This window comes from Corythoichthys intestinalis, chromosome 7 (genome assembly GCF_030265065.1).
Source record: "Corythoichthys intestinalis isolate RoL2023-P3 chromosome 7, ASM3026506v1, whole genome shotgun sequence".
NCBI classification, from domain to species: Eukaryota; Metazoa; Chordata; class Actinopteri; order Syngnathiformes; family Syngnathidae; genus Corythoichthys; species Corythoichthys intestinalis.
The window spans coordinates 58248242-58272347 of record NC_080401.1 but is presented as its reverse complement, the minus strand read 5'-3'; the positions used below and the strand labels follow the sequence as shown (position 1 = coordinate 58272347).

The following is a 24106-nucleotide window of genomic DNA, read 5'->3' as shown; positions in this document are numbered from 1 at the left end:
GCAGACTTTTGCTATGCAAGTTAGCCAATTGTTGTTAACATTAGCATTATACAGCATTTAAAATGGCTATGCAAGTTAGCCAATTGTTGTAAACATTAGCATTATATAGCATTTAAGCTAGCGGACGCTTGCTATGCAAGTTAGCCAATTGTTGTTAACATTAGCATTATATAGCATTTAAGATGGCTATGCAAGTTAGCCAATTGTTGTAAATATTAGCATTATATAGCATTTAATCTAGCAGACTTTTGCTATGCAAGTTAGCCAATTGTTGTAAACATTAGCATTATATAACATTTAAGCTAGCGGACGCTTGCTCTGCAAGTTAGCCAATTGTTGTTAACATTAGCATTATATACCATTTAAGATGGCTATGCAAGTTAGCCAAGTGTTGTAAACATTAGCATTATATGGCATTTAAATTAGCGGACCTTTGCTATGCAAGTTACGCCAATAGTTTAGATAACCTTTTAGGATGCAAAGTATCACAATATATCATCATTTCTATATTTTGTCAAACCCCAAATATCAATCATCAGTTAAAAAAAGTAATTATTATCAAACAAATCCCCAAAAATTCTTGACATTTGAGCAAGTTTGTCCTCTTGAACAGCTGTAGCTAAAGCTTCTAGAATGACCCTTTTAAGCACTTATCTGTCCTAGCGTGGATGCAGCCTGTCGAGTTGGCATGTTCGCTCGCCCTCGCATGGGTTTCCCGCAGGTGTCGTGTCTCCCCGCTGTCTCACGGTTCATCGTTGGGTAATAACTCACTGATGTTATGCCTTCACCCACTCACTCAAAGTTGCAACTGTATCAAAGTGCAGCACAAGGACGCGATAAAAGGCGTCCACCGGCATCAGCGGAGGAGTTGAAAGATAAACATTTGTAGACGTGCCGGCTTCATTCAGATTTCAGTTTCACCCTCGACTACGATCATCCGTGCTTGAAATGACAGCAGTTTGGCCAAGACTAGCCGCAACATATGCTTGGTGATTTAGCTTCAGCCATCTGTCTGATATACCCTGCCTAAAGGGATTCCCTTTCGAAGCGAAGGTCAAGGAATGACACCTGTAATTAATAATAATTCTATCTCCGCTTTGTTAGACCTTTGAATTTTACGGCCAGTCATCAGAATTTACGGCCGTTCGTCTTTGTCATTTGAAGATGGCTGGAAAATAAGCCATTGTATCGGCTTTGAACCAGACTGGGAGAACAGTACTTTTTTTGTTAACTCGCGTTTCTACCAAATTCCATGTTGTGAAGTGAATGTGAAGTGAAAATCTGTCAAGAAATGAACAGAAATGAAAAATGGCAGCTTCCCTGTGTCTTTTAGAACATGGTTTATAGAGACTTTTTTGTTCATCTATGCATGATAAATAAATCCTCCAAATTACATGTTGCTAAGTGAAACTGGCTTCAGGGGCTGAATTTTTGAAAAATGGGAAAGAACACAGGCTGAATTTACTGTATAATGATCTCATCATTTAACATTTGACTTCCTGTGTATTTTGGTGTGTGGATTGTTGAGACTTTTTTGTCCATCTATACATGATAAACATTTTCACCAAATTTCATGTTGCTAAGTGTAACTTGCTTTGGCGGCTGAATTAAAAAAAAAATTTTTTTTAAAAAGACCACTGGAAAAGGCTTATTTGGCTTAACATGGTCGTCTTTAATCCCAAACAACTGACGTCCGGTGTCTTTTTGAACATGGCTTTTAGAGACTTTTTTTGTTCATCTATGCATGATAAATATATATAAGTTTTGATTAGCAAAACAGGCTTTGGGGGCTGAATTTTTGAAACTCGGAAAACTCTGGAAAAGGCTGAGTGGACTTCAGATGCTCTCCTTTGATCCAAAATGGTCGTTTCTCTGTGACTTTCTGAACATGGCTTCCTGAGACATTTTTGTGGATCTACGCATGATAAATATGTCCACCAAATTTCATTTTGCTAAGTGAAATCAGCTTCGGGGGCTGAATTTTTAAAAAATTGGAAAGAACATTGGAAAAGGCTGAATTGAATTTACATGTTCTTATTTAATCCAAAATGGCTGATTCCCTGTGCCTTCATGAACATGCCTTCTGAGGCTTTTTTGTCGGTCTCTGGATGATAAATACGTCCACCAAGTTTAATTTGGCTAAGCAAAACACGCTTTGGGGCTGAATTTATGAAAAATTGGCAAAAACAGTGGAAAAGGCTGAACTGATTTAAGATTGTCTTCTTAAATCCAAAATGGCAGTTTCCCTGTGCCTTTTTGAACGTGGCTTCTAGAGGCTTTTTGTTTACCTATGCATGATAAATACGTCCATCAAATTTCATTTTGATAAGAAAAACACGCTTCAGGGGCTGAATTTTTGAAAAATTGTCAAGAACATTGGAAAAGGCTGAATTGAAATCACATGTTCTTATTTAATCCAAAATGGCCGATTCCCTGTGCCTTCATGAACATGCCTTCTGAGGCTTTTTTGTGGGTCTCTGGATGATAAATACGTCCACCAAGTTTAATTTGGCTAAGCAAAACACGCTTTGGGGCTGAATTTTTGAAAAATTGGCAAAAACAGTGGAAAAGGCTGAACTGATTTAAGATTGTCTTCTTAAATCCAAAATGGCAGTTTCCCTGTGCCTTTTTGAACATGGCTTCTAGAGGCTTTTTGTTTACCTATGCATGATAAATACGCCCATCAAATTTCATTTTGATAAGAAAAACACGCTGTAGGGGCTGAATTTTTGAAAAATTGGCAAGAACATTGGAAAAGGCTGAATTGACTTCACATGATCTCCTTTAATCTAAAATGGCCGATTCCCTGTGGCTTTTTGAATGTGGCTTGAAGAAACTTTTTTTGTTGGTCTCTGCATGATAAATACGTCCACCAAGTTTCATTTGGCTAAGCAAAACACGCTTTGGGGGCTGAATTTTTTAAAAATTGGCAAGAACAGTGGAAAAGGCTGAACTGATTTAAGATTGTCTTCTTTAATCCAAAATGGCAGTTTCCCAGTGCCTTTTTGAAGATGGCTTCTAGAGGCTTTTTGTTGACCTATGCATGATAAATACGTCCATCAAATTTCATTTTGATAAGAAAAACACGCTTCAGGGGCTGAATTTTTGAAAAATTGGCAAGAACATTGGAAAAGGCTGAATTGACTTCACATGCGCTCCTTTAATCTAAAATGGCCGATTCCCCGTTACTTTCTGAAAATAGCTTCTTGAGACTTTTTTTTCCATCTATGCATGATAAATATGTCGGTCAAATTTCATGTTGCTGCGTGAAACTGGCTTTGGGGGCTGAATTTTTAAAAATATGCAAGAACACTTAAAAAGGCTAAATTGACTTAATATAGTCTTCTATAAGACAAAAGGCAGATTCCCTGTGTCTTTTTGAACATGGCTTCAAGAGACTTTTTTTGTTCATCTATGCATGACAAATATATCTACCAAATCTCATTTTGACAAGTGAAACTGGAATTGGGGACTGAATATTTAAAAAAAAAAATGGCAAGAATACAGGAAAATGCTTAATTGACTTTAAAGCCGTCTACTCAATCCAAAATGAGCGACTTCCTGTGTATTTTTTGGGGTTTCTTGAGACTTTTTGTTCATCTATCTATGATAAAACATCTGATAAACATCTTCCCCAAATGTCATGTTGCTACGTGAAACTGGTTTTGGGTGCTGAATTTTTGAAAAAATTGGAAACACTGGAAAAGGCTGAATTGACTTTAAAATAATGTCCCCAATCAAAATGGCTGACTTCCTGTGAATTTTTGAGTGTGGCTTCTTGAGACTTTTTTGTTCATCGATCTATGATAAACATTTCAATCAAATATAATTTTGATAAGTGAAACTGGATTCGGGGGCTGAAATTCTAAAACATTGGAAAGAACACTTGAAAAGGCTGATTTGACTTCAAAATAATGTCCTCAATCCAAAATGCCTGACTTTCTCTGTATTTTTGGGTGTTACTTCTTGAAGCTTTTTTGTTCATCTATCTTTGATAAACATGTCCACCAAATTTCATTTTGCTAAATAAAACCGGCTTTGGGGGCTGAATTTTTGAAAAACTCGCAAGAGCCCTGGAAATGGCGGAATTGACTTTTAAAACGATCTCTTCAATCCAAAATGGCTGATTTCCTGTGTATTTCTGAGTGTGACTTCTTGAGACTTTTTTGGCCATCTATGCACGATAAACATTCCCACCAAATTTCATATCGCTAAATAAAACTGGCTTTGGGGGCTGAATTTTTGAAAAACTGGAGAAGACCTAAGAAAAGGCTAAATTGACCTCAAAGTGGTCCCATCAATTCAAAATGGCTGACTCACTGAGTGTTTTCGATCATGGCTTCTTGAGACTTTTTTGTTTGTCTACTTATGATAGATTCACCTGCCAAATTTCATGTTGCTAGCAGTAACTGGCTTTGAGGGCTGAATTTTCGAAAGATTGGCTAGAACCCAGAAAAGGCTAAATTGACCTCAAAATGGTCCTCTCAATTCAAAATGACCATGTGTATGGCAGCCAATGCAAAAACTTACATGGAAGTTGGCAATGTGCTCCCGGTCCAGAGGCTTGGTGACGGACAGCTGACCCGAGATGGGATTGATGATGAAGATGCCCGTGGGCGGCTGGTCGGCACCGGGACCCGTTACGCTGTAGCGCAGCAACCAGCTCTTGTCCCGATCCGATCGGATCTGTGTTATGAACAGAACGAAAAAAACCACAACGTGGGTTTAAATGGCACCCTTGCAATTCTGTCAGATAATGCTCAATTTCTCCCAGAAAATGATTGCAACTACAAATGCTTTGGAAGTAATATCTTCATTTATTTTGCTTGCAATGAAAAAGAAAAAACAAAAGAGAATGAAAAAAAAAATTAAATCATTATCATTTTACATAAAACGGGCCGGACCCTCGGCACCCTCAATCTAATACTTGGTAGTAGGGTTGTTCCGATCATGTTTTTTTGCTCCCGATCCGATCCCGATCATTTTAGTTTGAGTATCTGCTGATCCCGATATTTCCCGATCCGATTGCTTTTTTTTTGCTCCCGATTTAATTCCAATCATTCCTGATAATTTTTCCCGATCATATACATTTTGGCAATGCATTAAGAAAAAAATGAATAAAACTCAGACGAATATATACATTCAACATACAGTACATAAGTACTGTATTTGTTTATTATGACAATAAATCCTTAAGATGGCATTTACATTATTAACATTCTTTCTGTGAGAGGGATCCACGGATAGAAAGACTTGTGACTTTGTATATTGTGACTAAATATTGCCATCTACTGTATTTGTTGAGCTTTCAGTAAATGATACTATAGCCATGCCCAAATGCATGATGGGAAGTGGAACCATGACTGCGTAGTGCTACCAATTGATATATCTTCTCTGCGTTGGGAAATTATATAAGGTGTTAAGAAAAAGATCAATTGCTACCTTGCTTCCCCACATGCCTTCCCATGATATTTCTAATCGTAGGGAGAGGGATTGTAAGGCTTTAGCCAATTCATAAAAGGCTCCAAAGGCTGCCAAAATTGACTCATTTTACGCTGCCTTTTAGCTCTCTATATAGGTAAAACGGCGCAATTACTGATTGAGCGCAACAATGCATGAGTGGGTCGTGCAGCGCATGCATTAACTGCGTTAAAAATTTGAACGTGATAAATTGAAAAAAAAAATTAATTACCGCCGTTATCGGGATAAATTTGATAACCCTACCTTAACCCTAAACTGAAGACTCTGGATGAGTGTAACATATTAAGTTTGTCGCGTTAAATATAATTAGAAAACGATTTAATTAAAAAATATATATACAGTGCCTTGCAAAAGCATTCGGCCCCCTTGAATCTTGCAACCTTTCGCCACATTTCAGGCTTCCAACATAAAGATATGAAATTTAATTTTTTTGTCAAGAATCAACAACAAGTGGGACACAATCGTGAAGTGGAACAACATTTATTGGATAATTGAAACTTTTTTAACAAATAAAAAACTGAAAAGTGGGGCGTGCAATATTATTCGGCCCCTTTACTTTCAGTGCAGCAAACTCACTCCAGAAGTTCAGTGAGGATCTCTGAATGATCCAATGTTGTCCTAAATGACCGATGATGATAAATAGAATCCACCTGTGTGTAATCAAGTCTCCGTATAAATGCACCTGCTCTGTGATAGTCTCAGGGTTCTGTTTAAAGTGCAGAGAGCATTATGAAAACCAAGGAACACACCAGGCAGGTCCGAGATACTGTTGTGGAGAAGTTTAAAGCCGGATTTGGATACAAAAAGATTTCCCAAGCTTTAAACATCTCAAGGAGCACTGTGCAAACCATCATATTGAAATGGAAGGAGCATCAGACCACTGCAAATCTACCAAGACCCGGCCGTCCTTCCAAACTTTCTTCTCAAACAAGGAGAAAACTGATCAGAGATGCAGCCAAGAGGCCCATGATCACTCTGGATGAACTGCAGAGATCTACAGCTGAGGTGGGAGAGTCTGTCCATAGGACAACAATCAGTCGTACACTGCACAAATCTGGCCCTGAGAAAGCCATCTCTCAAAGATATCCATAAAAAGTCTGGTTTAATGTTTGCCACAAGCCACCTGGGAGACACACCAAACATGTGGAAGAAGGTACTCTGGTCAGATGAAACCAAAATTGAACTTTTTGGCCACAATGCAAAACGATATGTTTGGCGTAAAAGCAACACAGCTCATCACCCTGAACACACCATCCCCACTGTCAAACATGGTGGTGGCAGCATCATGGTTTGGGCCTGCTTTTCTTCAGCAGGGACAGGGAAGATGGTTAAAATTGACGGGAAGATGGATGCAGCCAAATACAGGAACATTCTGGAAGAAAACCTGTTGGTATCTGCACAAGACCTGAGACTGGGACGGACATTTATCTTCCAACAGGACAATGATCCAAAACATAAAGCCAAATCTACAATGGAATGGTTCCAAAAATAAACGTATCCAGGTGTTAGAATGGCCAAGTCAAAGTCCAGACCTGAATCCAATGGAGAATCTGTGGAAAGAGCTGAAGACTGCTGTTCACAAACACTCTCCATCCAACCTCACTGAGCTCGAGCTGTTTTGCAAGGAGGAATGGGCAAGAATGTCAGTCTCTCGATGTGCAAAACTGATGGAAACATACCCCAAGCGACTTGCAGCTGTAATTGGAGCAAAAGGCGGCGCGACAAAGTATTAACGCAAGGGGGCCGAATAATATTGCACGCCCCACTTTTCAGTTTTTTATTTGTTAAAAAAGTTGAAATTATCCAATAAATTTTGTTCCACTTCACGATTGTGTCCCACTTGTTGTTGATTCTTGACAAAAAATTAAAATTTTATATCTTTATGTTTGAAGCCTGAAATGTGGCGAAAGGTTGCAAGGTTCAAGGGGGCAGAATACTTTTGCAAGGCACTGTATATATTCGTCCGAGTTTTATTCATTTTTTTCTTAATGCATTGCCAAAATGTATATGATCGGGAAAAATTATCAGGAATGATTGGAATTGAATCGGGAGCAAAAAAAAAAAAGCAATCGGATCGGGAAATATCGGGATAGGCAGATACTCAAACTAAAAAGATCGGGATCGGATCGGGAGCAAAAAAACATGATTGGAACAACCCTAATTCTAACTATTAGTTCAACCGTTCAAATAAAAAAAAGTCTACATTTTTTATATTTACATCCCAACCACTGAATAAATGAACTCTTTACAGGATTTTTGAGTGAAATTAAAATGACATTTGTTTAAATCAATACATTCATTTTAATGATTGAATGCTTCGAAAATCTCTTCCCCGCCTTACCCTGACAAGGTCCTCGGGGAACTGTCCCCTTGAGTTCTCGGGCACGTTGATGGGCGGAATGACCCAGTCCCTCTTGACTCGCCGCAGAGCCCCGTCACCCCTGACGACCTTCCCGCCGCCGCCGCGCCACGGGAACAACATCTTCATCTCCCCGTCGGTGGCGTCATCACTCTTCACCTGAAACGCCAAGTAAACAAGCGTCACGCGCCGAGACGGCTCGCTGACTCGGTGCGATTTTCTGCTCTCGTTTCACCGGCCCGGGATTAACGCCCTCATTACGGCGCCTCTGATAAATGGCCGCCACCTGTCAACGTGTGCGTGTGTGTGGGTCAGCGGCGAGAAGCGACGCTAGAGGCTTCACGCTGGCTCTTATTAAAAGAAGAAAAGGAGAGGGGGGGGGGGGGGGAAGAGCCTGACCTCAGATATTTTCAAGCGCCGTTGACCAGCTAAAATGTTGTCCGGGGAATAAACGGTCATAAAAAAGGCATAAAAATAGGACATAAAGAGTAAAATGGTTTTTTGAATAGCATGGAAAATGCATTCTATGGTGAGAACACAGCAGTGGGAATGTAAGAATAATGGCATTAAGTCATTAGCGCTAAAAATAATTTCAATCCTGTTTTTTGGTTCTGCTTCATTTTCCATTCAAAATATTACATTTTAATTTAAATAGGAAGATTAATTGACAGAATGACTGCTAAAGGAAGTGAACCCAAAATGGCTCCAAATACGCGAGAAGGGACCCAATGTCAACAGAAAGTGACCCTGAAATGCCCCCAAATTAACAGGAAGTAACCCGATATTTACAGGAAGTGACCTTGGAATACCTCCAAATCAATAGGAAATGACCCGAAATTGGCAGGAAGTAAACCTGAAATGACCCCAAATTAACAGGAAGTGACCCGATATCTACAGGAAGTGACCCTGAAATGACCCAAAATTGAAAGAAAGTGAACCCGAAATACCCCCAAATCAAACGGATATGACGAAATATCTATAAGAAGTGACCCTGGACTGCCTCAAAATAAACAGGAAGTGACCCAAACTCTACAGGAAGTGAACCCATATGCCCCCAAATCAATAGGAAGTGACCCGATATGTAAAGGAAGTGACCCTGAAATGCCCCAAAATGAATAGGAAGTTACCCACCATCTACAGGAAATGACATTGGATTGCCTTAAAATCTACAGGATATGATCCAAAATTGACAGGAAGTGAACCCAAAATACCATCAAATCAACATGGAGCGAGCCCAAAATACCCCCAAATCAATAGGAAGTGGCGTGATACTTACAGGAAGTGAACTAGAAATGCCCCAAAATAACAGGATGTAACCTGATATCAACAGGAAATGACCTTGAAATGCCCTAAAAGCAATAGGAAGTGCATCAATTTTAACAGGAAGTGACCTTAGAATGCCTCAAAATCAATAGGAAATTACCCCAAATCAACAGGAAGTGAACACAAAATGCCCCCAAATCAATAGGAAGTGACCAGATCTCTACAGGAAGCGACCCTGAAATGCCCCAAAATGAATAGGAAGTTACCCAATATCTACAGCAAATGACGTTGAATTGAAATCTACAGGATATGACCCAAAATTGACAGGAAGTGAACCTGAAATACCTCCAAATCAACAGGAAGCAAACCCAAAATGCCCACAAATCAATAGGAAGTGGCCCGATATGAACAAGAAGTGAACCAGAAATGCCCCCCAAATAACAGGAAGTAACCTGATATCAACAGGAAATGACCCTAAAATGCCCCAAAATCAATAGGAATTACCAGCTATCTATAGGAAATGAACCCAAAATGCCCCCAAATCAACAGGACGTAACCCGATAGGTACAGGAAGTGACCTTGGAATGCATCAAAATATACAGGATATGACCCAAAATTGACAGGAAGTGACCTTAGAATGCCTCAAAATCAACAGGAAATTACCCCAAATCAACAGGAAGTGAACACAAAATGCCCCCAAATCAATAGGAAGTGACCTGATCTCTACAGGAAGTGACCCTGAAATGCCCCAAAATGAATAGGAAGTTACCCAACATCTACAGGAAATGACATTGGATTGCCTTAAAATCTACAGGATATGACCCAAAATTGACAGGAAGTGAACCCAAAATGCCACCAAATCAACATGGAGCGAACCCAAAATACCCCCAAATCAATAGGAAGTGGTGTGATACTTACAGGAAGTGAACCAGAAATGCCCCCAAAACAACAGGAAGTAACCCGATATCAACAGGAAATGACCCTGAAATGCCCCAAAATCAATAGGAAGTATATCAATTTTAACAGGAAGTGACTTTAGAATGCCTCAAAATCAATAGGAAATTACCCCAAATCAACAGGACGTGAACACAAAATGCCCCCAAATCAATAGGAAGTGACCCGATATTTACAGGAAGTGACCCTGAAATGCCCCAAAATGAATAGGAAGTTACCCAACATCTACAGGAAATGACATTGGATTGCCTTAAAATCTACAGGATATGACCCAAAATTGACAGGAAGTGAACCCGATATACCTCCAACTCAACAGGAAGCGAACCCAAAATGCTCACTAATCAATAGGAAGTGGCCCGATATATACAGGAAGTGAACCAGAAATGCCCCCAAAATAACAGGAAGTAACCCGATATGAACAGGAAATGACCCTAAAATGCCCCAAAATCAATAGGAAGTGAACCACAAATATCCCCAAATTAACAGGAAGTTAACACGGAATGCCCAAAGTCAGAAGGAAGTGACCTGACATTAACAGGAAGTGACCCAGAAGTACCCCAAAATCTGCAGGAAGTGACCCTGAAATACACCAAAATCAAGAGGAAGTGAACCCGAAGTGCCACCAAATTAACGGGATTTAATCTGATATTACCAGGAAGTGACCCTGAAATGCCCCCAAATCAACAGGAAGTGAACATAAGAACCCCAAATACACAGGAAGTGACCCGATATCAACCGGGAGCGACCTGATATTAATAGGAAGTGACCCAAAATCTGCAGGAAGTGTCCCTGAAATACACCAAAATCAACAGGAAGTAACCCTGGAATGCCTCAAAATGAACAGGAAGTGAACCCGAAGTGCCACTAAATTAACGGGAATTAATCTGATATTACCAGGAAGTGACCCTGAAATGCCCCCAAATCAACAGAAGTGAACAAAAGAACCCCAAATCAACAGGAAGTGACCCGATATCAACAGGAAGTGACCTGTTATCTGCAGAAAGTGACCCTGGAATGCCTCAAATAAACAGGAAGTGACACAATATGAACAGGAAGTGAACCTGAAATGCCCTCAAATTCACAGGAAGTGACCTGATAACAATAGGAATTGAATCCAAAATCCTTTCAAATCAACAGGAAGAGACCTTGGAGTGCCTTAAAATCAACAGAAGGTGACCCGATATTAATAGGAAGTGACCCAAAATCAGCAAGAAGTGACCAAACGGGAAGGGAACCCGAAGCGCCCCCAAATCAACAGGGACCGACATGATATTAATAGGAAGTGACCCAAAATCTGCAGGAAGTGACCCTGAAATACACCAAAATCAACAGGAAATGACCCTGGAATGCCTCAAAATCAACAGGAAGTGAACCCGAAGTGCCTCCAAATTAACAGAAATTAATCTGATATTACCAGGAAGTGACCCTGAAATGCCATAAAATCAACAGGAAGTGAACATAAGAACCCCAAATCAACAGGAAGTGACCCGATATCAACAGGAAGTGACCCTGAAATACTCCAAAATCAACAGGAAGTGACCTGATATCTACGGAAAGTGACCCTGAAATACACCAAAATCAACAGGAAGTGACCCTGAAATGCCTCAAAATTAACAGGAAGTGAACCCGATGTGTCATCAAATTAACAGGAATTAATCTGATATTACCAGGCAGTGACCCTGAAATGCCCCGAAATCAACAGGAAGTGAACATAAGAACCCCAAATACACAGGAAGTGACCCGATATCAACAGGGAGTGACCTGATATTAACAGGAAGTCACCCAAAATCTGCAGGAAGTGATCCTGAAATACACCAAAATCAACAGGAAGTGACCCTGGAATGCTTCAAAATCAACAGCAAGTGAACCTGAAGTGCCAACAAATTAACAGGAATTAATCTGATATTACCAGGAAGTGACCCTGAAATCCCCCGAAATAAACAGGAAGTGAACATAAGAACCCCAAATTAACAGGAAGTGACCCGATATCAACAGGAAGTGACCCTGATATCTACAGAAAGTGACCCTGAAATACACCAAAATCAACAGGAAGTGACCCTGTAATGCCTCAAAATCAACAGGAAGTGAACCCGAAATGCCAACAAATTAACAGGAATTAATCTGATATTACCAGGAAGTGACCCTGAAATGCCCCCAAATCAACAGGAAGTGAACATAAGAACTCCAAATACACAGGAAGTGACCCGATATCAACCGGGAGTGACCTGATATTAATAGGAAGTGAACAAAAATCTGCAGGAAGTGACCCTGAAATACACCAAAATCAACAGGAAATGACCCTGGAATGCCTCAAAATTAACAGAAATTAATCTGATATTACCAGGAAGTGACCCTGAAATGCCACAAAATCAACAGGAAGTGAACATAAGAACCCCAAATCAAAAGGAAGTGACCCGATATCAACAGGAAGTGACCCTGAAATACTCCAAAATCAACAGGAAGTGACCTGATATCTGCAGAAAGTGACCCTGGAATGCCTCAAATAAACAGGAAGTGACACAATATGAACAGGAAGTGAACCCGGATTGCCCCCAAATTCACAGGAAGTAACCCGATAACAATAGGAAGTGAATCCAAAATCCTCCCAAATCAACAGGAAGAGACCCTGGAGTGCCTTAAAATCAATAGGAAGTGACCCGATATCTACAGGAAGGTAATGTGGGTTGCCCGCAAATCAAAAGGAAGTGGCCTGATATCTACAGGAAGTAACCGTGAAATGCCCCAAAATCGACAGGAAGTGAACATAACAACCCCAAATAAACAGGAAGTGACCCGATATCTATAGGAAGTGACCCTGAAATACTCCAAAATCAACAGGAAGTGACCTGGTATCTGCAGAAAATGACCCTGGAATGCCTCAAATCAACAGGAAGTGACACAATATGAACAGGAAGTGAACCTGGATTGCCCCCAAATTCACAGGAAGTAACCCAATAACAATAGGAAGTGAATCCAAAATCCTCCCGAATCATCAGGAAGAGACCCTGGAGTGCCTTAAAATCAACAGGAAGTGACCCGATATCTACAGGAAGGTAATGTGGGTTGCCCGCAAATCAAAAGGAAGTGACCTGATATCTACAGGAAGTCACCCTGAAACACTCCAAAATCAACAGGAAGTTACCTGATATCCACAGAAAGTGACCCTGGAATGCCTCAAAATCAACACAAAAGTGAACCTGAAGGGCCCCCAAATTAACAGGAAGTAACCCAATTTTAACAGGAAGTGACACTGAAATACCCCAAAATCAATAGGAAGTGAACATAAGAACCCCAAATAAACAGGAAGTGACCCGATGTCAACAGGAAGTGAACCTGAAACACTCCAAAATCAACAGGAGGTGACCTGATATCTACAGAAAGTGACCCTAGAATGCCTCAAATCAACAGGAAGTGAACCCGAAGTGCCCCCAAATCAACAGGTAGAGACCTGATATTAATAGAAAGTGACCCAAAATCTGCAGGAAGTGACCCTGAAATACACCGAAATCAACAGGAAGTGACCCTGGAATGCCTCAAAATCAACAGCAAGTGAACCTGAAGTGCCAACAAATTAACAGGAATTAATCTGATATTACCAGGAAGTGACCCTGAAATGCCCCGAAATCAATAGGAAGTGAACATAAGAACCCCAAATAAACAGGAAGTGACCCGATGTCAACAGGAAGTGAACCTGAAACACTCCAAAATCAACAGGAGGTGACCTGATATCTACAGAAAGTGACCCTAGAATGCCTCAAATCAACAGGAAGTGAACCCGAAGTGCCCCCAAATCAACAGGTAGAGACCTGATATTAATAGGAAGCGACCCAAAATCTGCAGGAAGTGACCCTGAAATACACCAAAATCAACAGGAAGTGACCCTGGAATGCCTCAAAATCAACAGCAAGTGAACCTGAAGTGCCAACAAATTAACAGGAATTAATCTGATATTACCAGGAAGTGACCCTGAAATGGCCCGAAATCAACAGGAAGTGAACATAAGAACCCCAAATCAACAGGAAGTGACCCGATATCAACAGGAAGTGACCCTGATATACTCCAAAATCAACAGGAACTGACCTGTTATCTGCAGAAAGTGACCCGGAAAAGCCTCAAATAAACAGGAAGTGACACAATATGAACAGGAAGTGAACCCGGATTGCCCCCAAATTCACAGGAAGTAACCGGATAACAATAGGAAGTGAATCCAAAATCCTCCCAAATCAACAGGAAGAGCCCCTGGAGTGCCTTAAAATCAACAGGAAGTGACCTGATATCTACAGGAAGTGACCCTTAATGCCTCAAAATCAACAGGTTCTAATTATGGAAGATTTTATCGTATTTTTTTCATATCTGGGTGCTAATGTTGCTGGAAAAACGGATTTCGATGACAACATAGACGTATAACAATATTCCTTCTCACCTGTCGTGTCCCAGCCGTGTCGGGCTTGACAAAAAGTCGCACTCTGGTCTTCCAGGTCTGTTGGCTTTGAGGGTCTCGGGCGTGAATCGCCGCCATTTTCTCCCCTCTTCCAACACTATTCCGCACGTAGACCGTGCCCTCTTGGCTCACTTGGAACACGTCGTCAGCGTCGAGCCGCACCTTCCCTTCGCCGCAATCCCGGAAGCTCACTGTAAACACACGAAAACAAACTTTCAATCATCAAAAAACGCACACATTTCTCCTACTAAACTTTCCCACGTGCATATATTCTGTCCAGCGCCCCCTGCGGGTCTTTATCTACACATGACCCCGATGATTTGTCGGCGGCGTGCCGACAGAGCGTAAATGAGTTGACGCGTTCTGTGATGTGCTAATTAAACGGGCGCTTCAAAGTGATGAAAGTAAATCCATTTAATCCTTCAATCAAAAACAAGACGTCAGCGCCCGACAGCTTTGTTCTGCCCGAGAGCGCGCCGTCTGCTTGCGTCTTGCCCAACCCGATTTGCGCTTAATTGCGGTCGCTTTCACGCGGCTATTTAAACACACTTTCCTTCTCTTCTACTTGCTTTAGCATCAAACATTTTCACAGGCTGTCAAGTTAACAGGTGGTGCCTTAACTCCAAGGTGATAGCGAGACTATTTAAAGCTCCCGCCTACTTGCAGATGTTTTCTCCAGAACGCAATTTTTCACGGGAGAAATAACCAATTAAAATTAGTGTGATAGAAGATTTCACCTGCTAATGGCCACCTGTGAGAATCCAACATAACACATTCACTGCAATTGACGGCGCTGTCAGATTTGAAGCAAAATGGCTGGCTTCCTGTGTGTTGACGAGCATTACTTCTTGAGACTTTTTTGTTCACCTATTCATGATAAACATGTCCACCAAATTTCATGTTGCTAAATGAAGCGGGCTCTGGGGGCTGAATTTTTGAAAAATTGGCGAGAGCACTGGAAAAGGCTGAATCGACTTTAAAATAATCTCTTCAATCCAATATGGCTGACTTACTGTGTATTTTTGGGTATGGCTTCTTGAGACTTTTTGTTCATGTATTCATGATAGATATGCCCACCAAATTTCATGTTGCTAAGTGAAACTGGCTTTGGGGGCTGATTTTTCGAAAAATTTATAAGAACACTGGAAGAGCTGAATTAGTTTAAAAACAATCTCTTCAATCCAATATGGATGACTTCCTGTGTATTCTTGGATGTGGATTCTTGAGACTTTTTTGTTTATCTATTCATGATAAATATGTCCACCAAATTTCATGTTGCTAAGTGAAACTGGCTTTGGGGGCTGAATTTTTGAAAAATTGAAAATAACACTGGAAAAGGCTGAATTGATTTAAAAATAATCTCTTCAATCCAATATGGCTGAGTTCCTGTGTATTTTTGGGTATAGCTTCTTGAGACTTTTTTGTTTATGCATTCATGATAAATATTTCCACCAAATTTTATGTTGCTAAGTGAAACTGTTTTTGGGGGCTGAATTTTTGAAAACTGTTCAAGCTCACTGGAAATGACGGAATTGACTTTAAAATGATCTCAATCCAAAATGGCTGACTCCCTGTAACTTTTTGAACAGGGCTTTTTGAGACTTTTTTGTTGGTCTAATAATAATTAACTTGCCTACCAAATTTCATGTTGCTTAATAAAACTGGCTTCAGGGTCTGAATTTTGAAGAAATCTAAACAACCTTGGAAAAAGCTACATGGACCTAAAAATTATCTTCTCAATCCAGAATGGCTGACTTCCTGTGTATTTTTAGGTGTGGGTTTTTGAGACTTTTTTGTTCATCTATCTCTGATAAACATGTCCACCAAATTTCATGTTGCTAAGTCAAACTGGCTTTGGGGTGTGAATTAAAAAAAAAAATTGCATGAAAACTGGAAAAGGCGGAATTGATTTTAAAATGATCTACACAATCTAAAATGCCTGACCTCCTGTGTATATTTGGGTTTGACTTCTTGAGACTTTTTTGTTTATCTATCTATGATAAACATGTCCACCAAGTTTCATGTTGCTAAGAGGAACATGCTTTGGGGGCTGAATTTTTGAAAAATTGAAAAGAACACTGGAAAAGGCTGAATTGACTTAAAAACAATATCTTCAATCCAAAATGGCTGACTTCCTGTATATTCTTGGGTGTGGCTTGTTAGACTTTTTGTTAATCTGTTCATGATAATTATGTCCACCAAATTTCATGTTGCTCAGTGAAACTGGCTTTGGGGGGTGAATTTTTAAAAAATGAGCATGAAAACTGGAAAAGGCGGAATTGATTTTAAAGTGATCTACACAATCTAAAATGGCTGACTTCCTGTGTATTTTTGGGTGTGACTTCTTGAGACATTTTTGTTTATCTATCTATGATAAACATGTCCACCAAGTTTCATGTTGCTAAGAGGAACAGGCTATGGGGGCTGAATTTTTGAAAAATTGAAAAGAACACTGGAAAAGGCTGAATTGACTTAAAAATAATATCTTCAATCCAAAATGGCTGACTTCCTGTATATTCTTGGGTGTGGCTTGTTGAGACTTTTTGTTCATCTATTCATGATAATTATGTCCACCAAATTTCATGTTGCTAAGTGAAACTGGCTTTGGGGGGTGATTTTTTAAAAATTTAGCATGAAAACTGGAAAAGGCAGAATTGATTTTAAAATGATCTACACAATCTAAAATGGCTGACTTCCTGTGTATTTTTGGGTTTGACTTCTTGAGACTTTTTTGTCTATCTATCTATGATAAACATGTCCACCAAGTTTCATGTTGCTAAGAGGAACAGGCTTTGGGGGCTGAATTTTTGAAAAAATTGAAAAGAACACTGGAAAAGGCTGAATTGACTTTAAAATGATCTCCTCAATGCAAAATGGCTGACCTCGGATGTGTTTTTGGGTGTGGCTGCCTGAGACTTTTTTTCTAATAACCCATGATAAACATGTCCACCAAATTTCATGTAGCTAAGTGAAACAGGCTTTGGGGACTGAATTTTTGAACACTTGCCGAGACCCCTGAAAAATGTTGAATTGATTTCAAAAGATCTCCTTTAATCCAAAATGGCCGACTTCCTATGTCTTTTCGTGCATGGTTTCTTGAGACTTTTTTGTTCATCCACCCATCATAAACTCGTCCACCAAATTTCATGTTGCTAAGTGAAACTAGCTTCATGGGCTGAACTTTTGAAAGATTTGCCGAGATCCTTTGAATAGGCTGAATTGATTTTAAATGACCTCCTCAAATCCAAAATGGCTAACTCCCTGTGTCTTTTGGGGCATGACTTCTTGAGACTTTTTTGTTAGTCTATTCACAATATACGTGTCTACCAACTTCCATGTTGCTAAGTGAAACTGGCTTTAGGGGCTGAATTTTTGAAGAATTGGAAAGAAGCATGAAAAGCACTAAGTTGACTTTAAAATTAGACCTCCTCAATCCAAAATGGCTGACTGCTTGTGTCTTTTTGAGCAAGGCTGCTTGAGACTTTTTTGTTGCTCTAATCATGACTGACATGCCTACCAAATTTTCTCTTTCCAAGTAAAACTGCCTTCAGGGGCTGAATTTTTGAACAATTGCCGAGACCCCTGAAAAATGTTGAATTGATTTTAAAAGATCTCCTCAAATCCAAAATGGCCGACTTCCATGTCTTTCCGTGCATGGCTTCTTGAGACTATTTTGTTCATCCACCCATCATAAAATCATCCACCAAAACTCATGTTGCTAAGTAAAACTAGCTTCAAGGGCTGAATTTTTAAACTTTGGCCGTCAACAACAGCCCCCGAGTTATAAAGAACGTGCGGTCAGTTCTTCGAATGCCTCCGTCATCTCTGCGGACCTGCCGGCCGCGAATGCTCACTCATTATCTACGCCGGTGTGGAAAAACAGCCACGGTGTCGGATTTAACACACTGCTGCTCCACATGTGAGCGGAAAAAAAACGAAAAAATAGGAAGTGGAGCGTAACAAAGACGAGCTCGCGTCAGCTAGAAAACAACTCCGAATGTACGGCAAATAATTTAGCGCTTTCCTTTCTAGCCTGTAAGACTAATAACCCTGTCAAAAAAAAAGGAAGAAGCTTGTGATAAGATAAAAATGTAACATATTTCTCAAGTTGTTCTTAGAATTTCAAAATTCTGAGTTAAATCACTTAAAAACCTTTTTAAAAAATTCAGCATTTTTTGGGTGAAATTAAAAATGAGATTAATTAATTAGATTAAATGACATATCATGAATATTAGTTGGCTCATTAGCTGCCATTGACAACAATAGACGTCCAATCCATTTCCACTGGCAGGGGCGAACACAAATTTGTTCAATTGTGAGATTAAGAGTGAGATTATTAGATTAAATGATCACATAAAATTATTAGTTCATTAAAAGAATCTCTGTGCATCACAATCACTATAAATGAACACTTTTCAGAAATTTTTGGGTGAGATTAAAAATGAGATTAATTAGATTAAATCATCACATACCATAATTATTGGTTAATTTAAAAAATCTATTTACATCTCAATCACTCTACAAATAAACACTTTTCAGAAATGTTTGGGTGAGATTAAAAGTGAGATTAACTAAATTAAATAACATCATGAATGTTAATTAGCTCATTCGTTGCCATTGACAGGGTTTTCGCACTTCCCAGCCAAAATGGCTTGGATGTATATAATGAAATAAAAATGAGATTAATTACATTAAATATTTACAGATCAAAATTATGAGTTAAATCACTTAAAAACCTTTTTAAAAAATTCAGCATTTTTTGGGTGAAATTAAAAATGAGATTAATTAATTAGATTAAATGACATATCATGAATATTAGTTGGCTCATTAGCTGCCATTGACAACAATAGATGTCCAATCCATTTCCACTGGCAGGGGCGAACACAAATTTGTTCAATTGTGAGATTAAGAGTGAGATTATTAGATTAAATGATCACATAAAATTATTAGTTCATTAAAAGAATCTCTGTGCATCACAATCACTATAAATGAACACTTTTCAGAAATTTTTGGGTGAGATTAAAAGTGAGATTAATTGGATTATATAACAATCAGTTAACAGAACATACCTATTTAAAGGTTTTTCAGCATTTTTGGGTGGGATTAAAAGTAAGAGTAATTAATTAGATTAAATTACATATCATGAATATTAGTTGGCTCATTAGCTGCCATCGACAACAATAGACGTCCAATCCATTTCCACTGGCAGGGGCGAACACAAATTTGTTCATTTGTGAGATTAAGAGTGAGATTAATTAGATTAAATGATTGCATAAAATTATTAGTTCATTTAAAGAATCTCTGTGCACCACAATCACTATAAATGAACACTTTTCAGAAATTTTTGGGTGAGATTAAAAGTGAGATTAATTAGATTATATAACAATCAGCTAACAGAACATACCTATTTAAAGGTTTTTCAGCATTTTTTGGGTGAGATTAAAAGTGAGATTAATTCATTAGATTAAATGACATATCATGAATATTAGTTGGCTCATTAGTTGCCATTGACAACAATAGACCCCCAATCCTTTTCCACTGGCAGGGGCGAACACAAATTTGTTCAATTGTGAGATTAAGAGTGAGATTATTATATTAAATGATCGCATAAAATTATTAGTTCATTAAAAGAATCTCTGTGCATCACAATCAGTATAAATGAACACTTTTCAGAAAATTTTGGGTGAGATTAAAAGTGAGATTAATTGGATTATATAACAATCAGTTAACAGAACATACCTAAATAAAGGTTTTTCAGCATTTTTGGGTGAGATTAGCTGCCATCGACAACAATAGACGTCCAATCCATTTCCACTGGCAGGGGCGAACACAAATTTGTTCATTTGTGAGATTAAGAGTGAGATTAATTAGATTAAATGATTGCATAAAATTATTAGTTCATTTAAAGAATCTCTGTGCACCACAATCACTATAAATGAACACTTTTCAGAAATTTTTGGGTGAGATTAAAAGTGAGATTAATTAGATTATATAACAATCAGCTAACAGAACATACCTATTTAAAGGTTTTTCAGCATTTTTTGGGTGAGATTAAAAGTGAGATTAATTCATTAGATTAAATGACATATCATGAATATTAGTTGGCTCATTAGTTGCCATTGACAACAATAGACCCCCAATCCTTTTCCACTGGCAGGGGCGAACACAAATTTGTTCAATTGTGAGATTAAGAGTGAGATTATTATATTAAATGATCGCATAAAATTATTAGTTCATTAAAAGAATCTCTGTGCATCACAATCAGTATAAATGAACACTTTTCAGAAAATTTTGGGTGAGATTAAAAGTGAGATTAATTGGATTATATAATAATCAGTTAACAGAACATACCTAAATAAAGGTTTTTCAGCATTTTTGGGTGAGATTAGCTGCCATCGACAACAATAGACGTCCAATCCATTTCCACTGGCAGGGGCGAACACAAATTTGTTCATTTGTGAGATTAAGAGTGAGATTAATTAGATTAAATGATTGCATAAAATTATTAGTTCATTTAAAGAATCTCTGTGCATCACAATCACTATAAATGAACACTTTTCAGAAATTTTTGGGTGAGATTAAAAGTGAGATTAATTAGATTATATAACAATCAGTTAACAGAACATACGTATTTAAAGGTTTTTCAGCATTTTTGGGGTGAGATTAAAAGTGAGATTAATTCATTAGATTAAATGACATATCATGAATATTAAATTGGCTCATTAGCTGCCATTGACAACAATAGACGTCCAATCCGTTTCCACTGGGAGGGGCGAACACAAATTTGTTCATTTGTGAGATCAAGAGTGAGATTAATTAGATTAAATGACTGCATAAAATTATTAGTTCATTAAAAAAAAATCTGTGCATCACAATCACTATAAATGAACACTTTTCAGAAAATTTTGGGTTAGATTTAAAGTGAGAATAATTACTTTATATAACAATCAGTTAACAGAACATACCTATTTAAAGGTTTTTTAGCATTTTTTGGGTGAGATTAAAAGTGAGATTAATTAATTAGATTAAATTGCATATCATGAATATTAGTTGGCTCATTAGCTGCCATCGACAACAATAGACGTCCAATCCATTTCCACTGGCAGGGGCGAACACAAATTTTTTCAGTTGTGAGAGTAAGAGTGAGATTATTAGATTAAATGATCGCATAAAATTATTAGTTCATTAAAAGAATCTCTGTGCATCACAATCACTATAAATGAACACTTTTCAGAAATTTTTGGGTGAGATTAAAAGTGAAATTAATTAGATTATATAACAATCCGTTAACAGACCTATATAAAGGTTTTTCAGCAATTTTTAGGTCAGATTAAAAATTAGATTAATTAGATTAAATAATGTCATCATAATTTTGAGTTAACTCACTTAAAAACCCTTCTCAGCATTATTGTGGGTAAAATTAAAAGTGAGATTAATTAGATTAAATGACCACATATCCTGAACGTTAACTCATTTTAGTGCATCTTTAAATTATAGATTAGCCAAAAACAATCGCTGATTAATTGCCGTCAAAATATCGTTTGCGTTAGCGCTACACATGCACCAAACGGGAAATATTGCGTCAACAACCGGGCTTTGCTGGCGACCTGGCACAACAAAACAGCAAACCCCCTTGGGGACAAACAGAGCAAGGGTCACCTCAACGCGCTTTACGGCGACCGCGCTGGATTTAAAGGCCCGATCCGGAAAAACACAAAACGCCGACTCCGTGTAAAGATGGATTTGGTTGGCCAAATCCCGCCGCGGTCGTCCGTGATAAGCTTAGCGCACAAAAGAAGCGCACGTTTACATAAACACACGAGCGCGCGCTCACGCAAAGAGCAAAGATTAAAAGTCAACAAAGGCAACTTAACCGGATTAAAGCGAATTTTCCCAAACAATTTTCCCTGTGCTAAATAATCACAAATACTGCTCAACTTTCCAGCCTGCCGGCGTGTGCGTGCGTGTGTGCGACAGCTGGCTGTTGCGAGATAAAGTGTGTCTTGAAGCCCAGCCAGAGGTTGCGTCTTGGCACTGGCAGCCACCCGGGAATGTGGATAATGGGATCTTTCATGAATTTCATTAAGACGCGCTCCAACGCTCGCTCCAACGCGGTGGAAAATACGCAATTACACACCGATGAGCATGACCGTCGACAAATAAATATAAAAATGTATATAATTGCCAGTGTTGACTCATAGACGGTGATAGACGTCCAGTCCATTTGAACAGGAAAGGCCTGGTATTGCTGTCAGCTGCAGTGAAACGATGCATTCAAATTTTTGAAAAATCAGCTCTCCAAACCAGCTTCACTTAGCAAAATAAAATTTGGTAGGCACGTTTACTATGAATAGACCAACAAAAAAGTCTCAGGAAGCCATTATCATATAGAACAGGGAGTCGGCCATTTTGGATTGAGGGAGTCTATTTTTGAGGTCCATTTAGCTTTTTCCAAGGGTGTTAAATTTTTTTCAAAATTCAGCCCCTGAAGCCAGTTTTATGTAGAAACATGAAATTTGGTGGGTATCTTAATTATAAATAGACCAACAAAAAAGTCTCAAGAAGCCATTATCAAAAACGCATAGGGAGTCAGCCATTTTGGATTGAAGGAGTCTATTTTGAGGTCTATTTAGCTTTTTCCAAGGGAGTTCAAAATCTTTCAAAATTCAGCCCCTTAAGCCAGTTTTATGTAGAAACATGAAATTTGGTAGGTACGTCAAGTATAGATAGACCAACAAAAAAGTCTCAAGAAGCCATGTTTAAAAAGGCACAGAGAGTCAGCCATTTTGGATTAGAAGAAACTGTCTTGAAGTCAATGAAGCCTTTTCCAGGGTTGCGCCAATCTTTTGAAAATTCAGCCCCTTAAGCCCGTTTCACATAGCAACACGAAACTTGGTAGATACGTTAATGATGAATAGACCAACAAAAAAATCTCAAAAAGCCATATTCATAAAGGCACAGGGAGTCGGCCATTTTGGATTGAAGGACACCATCTTTCGGTGAATTAAGTTTTTTCCAGCGGTTGGTCCAATCTTCTAAAAATTCAGCCCCTGGAGCCACTTTTATTTAGCAACATGAAATTTGGTATGCACGTTTTTTTTTTATGAATATACCAACAAAAAAGTCTCAAGAAGCTATGTTCACCAAGGCACAGGGAGTCGGCCAATTGGGATTGAATGAGACTATCTTGAAGTCAATGAAGCCTTTTCCTGGGTTGCTCCAATCTTTTGAAAATTCAGCCCCTGAAGCCCGTTTCACATTGCAACACGAAATTTGGTAGATACGTTAATTATGAGTAGAACAACAAAAAAGTCTCAGGAAGACATGTTAAAAAAGGCACAGGGAGTCGGCATTTTGAATTAAAAGAAACTGTCTTGAAGTCAATGAAGCCTTTTCCAGGGTTGCACCAATCTTTTGAAAATTCAGCCCCTGAAGCCCGTTTCACATAGCAACACGAAACTTGGTAGATACGTTAATGATGAATAGACCAACATAAAAATCTCAAAAAGCCCTATTCAAAAATGCACAGGGAGTCGGCCATTTTGGATTGAAGGACATCATCTTTCGGTCAATTAAGTTTTTTCCAGGGGTTGGTCCAATCTTCTAAA

General features: G+C 38.8%; 1 protein-coding gene across 1 annotated transcript in view; it reads right to left on the bottom strand.

The window, feature by feature from the left end:
- Nucleotides 1-24106, bottom strand: part of LOC130918476 (cadherin-2-like) — a 115909-nt gene that overhangs the window by 44122 nt on the left and 47681 nt on the right. Inside the window, exons 3-5 of the mRNA XM_057840198.1 lie at nucleotides 14481-14689; nucleotides 7823-7999; nucleotides 4531-4686 (exon numbers count right to left, since the gene is read on the bottom strand). Coding sequence (XP_057696181.1) covers nucleotides 4531-4686; nucleotides 7823-7999; nucleotides 14481-14689 — 542 coding nt within the window. The remainder of the gene's footprint in view (nucleotides 1-4530; nucleotides 4687-7822; nucleotides 8000-14480; nucleotides 14690-24106) is intronic.